General features: G+C 36.6%; 1 protein-coding gene across 1 annotated transcript; it reads left to right on the top strand.

Moving 5' to 3' along the window:
• The first annotated feature begins 914 nt into the window (after nt 1-914).
• Nucleotides 915-3,244, top strand: LOC139929302 (cobalamin binding intrinsic factor-like). The gene is made up of 4 exons (XM_071922151.2): nt 915-1,002; nt 1,161-1,302; nt 2,769-2,905; nt 2,997-3,244. The coding sequence occupies exons 1-4, from the start codon at nt 939-941 to the stop codon at nt 3,056-3,058; spliced, it is 405 nt and encodes a 134-aa protein (XP_071778252.1). The 5' UTR covers nt 915-938; the 3' UTR covers nt 3,059-3,244.
• The last annotated feature ends 843 nt before the right edge of the window (nt 3,245-4,087 follow it).

Raw genomic sequence — 4,087 nt, 5'->3', positions numbered from 1 at the left:
TTCTCTTCTACTGATATACCACTGATTGTAATAACTTTACTAATGGACAATAATGTGCTAGACATTAGTCTACATTAATGTCTATTTAGCAGACAAGGTAAATGAGCTACATGAAGGACAACAACTAATAAAATACAGGATTATTGCTTACAGAAAAGTTCAGTGATAATCATTATGCAGTTGTTGTCTAGGCAATGAAATGTCTTTTAGGTTTCCTCAGGTCATGAGATATCTTGGTGGACTACAGAGACCCCTGGTGGCAAAACATCCCTACTGCCAAAGAAGAAAATTTTGTGATTACATGAGCTATATTGTGACAGGAGATGTGAAAGAAACAAGGAAATGGCCAAATCTGAAATGTGCTTGGTATTTTTGAACAGCATGTTGGCGTAACTTATTTCATAAAAAGGTGCCAGTCAAATAATCAACATATTCTGAGTGAGACAGGCCGGTGTTACTGTACCATTTTAATGCACAGTTGTTAAATTCACATCACTTGAAGTACAACACAGATTTTAATTCTTTTTTCATACCAATCTTTACTGATAAATTGTGCTCTGGAAACTGATGAATAATACTTTATCTGTTTACCTATGTGGTCATATCTCTAAACCACCTTCAATAGAGTTACTTAGAAAGGTGATACAAGATTAAGTCGATCTTGACATACGATGGAGTATGTTTGCATTTCATTGTTACATAAAACTACAGTTTACAAAATTTGGCAGCACACAATATTGCATTAGCTTGCATAACATTAAGTTGACATTTTAACTGGCTCTGTGGAAAACATTATCAGTTTTTTATGGATGTCATTGTTCTCCAAAGATCAACAAAGTTCATTCAACTCCAGTGTGTAAACAATGACCACTAGAATATAAATATGTGAGCGGGTAGGCAAGCACACTGGCAGAAGGGAGTTCAAACCAACAACCAGAATGGTGATGCGTATTCTCCTATCAGTGGCCCTGCTGCTGTTGGCTCCTGGGATTCTAGCTGGAAGTAAGTTTCATAATAGCTTATAACAATTCAATGACTTTCATTATTAGTGAATATCAAAACAAATGTCCCCACCCTTGGCTATATAGAAGTCTTCATTTTATTATTTTCTCCTCTGCTATTTTTATCTACTATACTAAGTTTGACTTCCTTTTCTCCAGAATATGATCGATTTCCCATTTATGTGATGACGATGAACAGCCAACTAAACACCCCCAATGTGACCTACAGCACTTATGGGGTTTACAGGGGGATCCTACTGGGTGCACTGAAGAGACTGGAGGACTCCAACGCAGACTTTAAGTAAGTTCATAACATTAATTGTTAGCTTAAAGTAATAATCTGCAACTCTTTCACATAGATAAATGTCAGTTTTCTCTATCACCGATTAATACCATATAGTAGTGTTATGTATCTATGCGGGGGTCCCTCTTTCTAGGGAAAGATCCTCTGCTGCACAGGAAGTGATGCGTTTTATGGAAGCAACTGCAGCAGTTTGTTTGAAATAAATAATAAGAAGGTAGAAGAAAAAAAGAAGCCACAGTCTACTTTGAGTGTCTTTATTATTACAATATGTTGGCCAAGTGCCTACATTGAGTGCAAAATGCCAAAATGCCAAAGCAATGATCATCAAAGGTGTCATCAAAATCAAGAGAAACAAGAATCTTGACTGTCACTTGAACTGATGCTTGAAAAGAGCAGCAACAACAATAACGACAATTAAGACTACTACTAGTACAACTACAACAATAACAGAAACAGATAAAATCCATCAGTTCAACAATAAGACTGGTCTAAATTTGTTATTTAAGCATCTTTGCAAGTTATGCTGGGATCATTTTTGTTTTGTTTTGTGACAATAGTAGATTGTGTAACAGTTAAACTGTCACCAAAACACTGAGTCACTGTTGATGAATAAATGTTAACCTGTGCTGTCACATCTTTAATCATCTATGCCTGCTCTCCTCTCAGTGTTGATCTAAATAGCTCTTCTCTTCTCTTCTCTTCTCTTCTCTTCTCTTCTCTTCTCTTCTCTTCTCTTCTCTCCTTTCTCTTCTCAATCTGTGCTATTCTTATTAGAGTTCAACTGATATGGGTTTTTGAACTCTGATACCAATATTTTTGGATTGCATGATGCATATTTCTGGAAAATGTTTTGCATTAGAATCAGTTCAGGTTAAGGACTTCCTGTAGACAACCAGTGTACAATTAATCAATTGGGTTATATCTGATTTTTAATAAAAGGCTAATATTTTACTCTAGTAAACAAACTATGAAAACAATTGATAACATGCAGCCCTATGCTGTGGATGTGAAGCATAAACTGCCAGTCTGTGTCATCTTTAATAATGTGTTTAAGATGCATTGTGCTGTTGCACTATAGAACATATCATGATCACATCTTTTTCCCATGAAATAGACTAGATGAATCCAGGTGAAACCTACGATCCCTTACTGGTACATCCACCATAATCATGAGGGGAAATTACAGTAATATAATGATAATAATAACAATATCATGCATACTTATGTGGAATCTGATCAGAATTTTGCCTAAGAATCAATTCAGGTAAAGGGCTTCCCATAGACAACCAGTGTAGAATTGATCAATTCTACAATAAATATGTAGCCTAATCAAACTGCATCATATAAATCATATCAGAGGTGTAGGACACTTGAATAAAAGGCCAATATTGGCCCAATATAATCGGTCTAACTAAAATTCTCATACTCAGTGGCCATCACATTTTCTTCCATTGTCCTTGCAGGTTCACCTACACAGAGGACTTAAACTATGGCCCATATCTGGAGAGTGTGAATGGTTTGGCTGGGAATGATCAAGAACATACCTACTGGGAGCTGCTGGTTAAGACAAAGGAAGGCCAAATCATAAGACCTGATGTTGGTGAGTCAATCGAGGAGTTGACTATCTCTCTTTCTTGTTCTTACTCTCACTGTAAATCAACTTACAACTTACAACTGGATCTTGTTTGCAGGTATTGGTTGTTACATTCCTAAAGCAAATGAGCAGATCATCCTGAAATACACAACGTGGTGAAGAATCAGCAGCCTGAACCTCTACATCCATATGGGATCAGAATCAGTGTCAGAATCGACTGTGTGAAGATGCATTTCATAGACGAACAATCGAACAAGATGCATTGGTGTTTCTTGTTGAATGACAATAACATCTGAATAAAAAAATGTCTCCATGAACTGACTTAAATGATCTGAAAAGAATAACACACACAAGGAAATGAACCATTTGTTTACACCACTGACAAGGAAACAGATAACATGATTGTGTCTTTAATCTGTCATGAATATTTAATGGGAATCCACCTTCACCTGAAACTTCCTGCTTGGCTTGGCAACTCCATAATCAAATAGCACAAGTTATCACGTGTGTTATTTGATCAAACATGAGCCATGTTCTTTTTAGGCTTTCTTATGCAATGTTGCTAAATATGACTGCCTGCTCCCATTGCCAGTTCTTTATAAAACAGAGGCAAAAGTATTTATCAGACAGCAAAGCCCCTGTTGCAAACACTCTCTGTTGGATACAAGGCAGTGGCGTAATTGTGTCTAAAACATTGGAGGGACCAACTGAAGGTCGGGGGGCTGGGAGCCCTCCACCAGAAAATGTCACTAATTTTAAATGCATTTCCTGCAATTCTACAGACTTTGGCATCACTGTTGAGCTTTCTTGAATACAGTACAAGATAGACTAAATCACCTTCACCAAAAAAGGAAAATGCTAAGTGACAAACTATTGATATATGTAGGCCTAAGTTTTGAACACAATTAAAACCATCCTTTTCTCTATTAGTTATATATTTTTTATTTTACAGTGTAATGTGTCTACTTGGAAAAAAGGGTAACTACATAAATCTTAACAATGGAGTAACGATCAGCACAACCAACTATCCCACTTGAAACGTGCATGACTGTACACATATTACATTCTCTTGTTTACTGTAAAGACCACTAGCATTGTATTGTGGATCTGTAATGCTCCATTGCTCCATTGACAGGAGCAATCCAATTGCACACACACATTTTTGACATTTTTGATATCTGTGACAGC

This window comes from Centroberyx gerrardi, chromosome 6 (genome assembly GCF_048128805.1).
Source record: "Centroberyx gerrardi isolate f3 chromosome 6, fCenGer3.hap1.cur.20231027, whole genome shotgun sequence".
Classification (NCBI taxonomy): Eukaryota; Metazoa; Chordata; class Actinopteri; order Beryciformes; family Berycidae; genus Centroberyx; species Centroberyx gerrardi.
The sequence above is the reverse complement of the archived record's forward strand: the minus strand, read 5'-3'. Positions and strand labels throughout refer to the sequence as shown.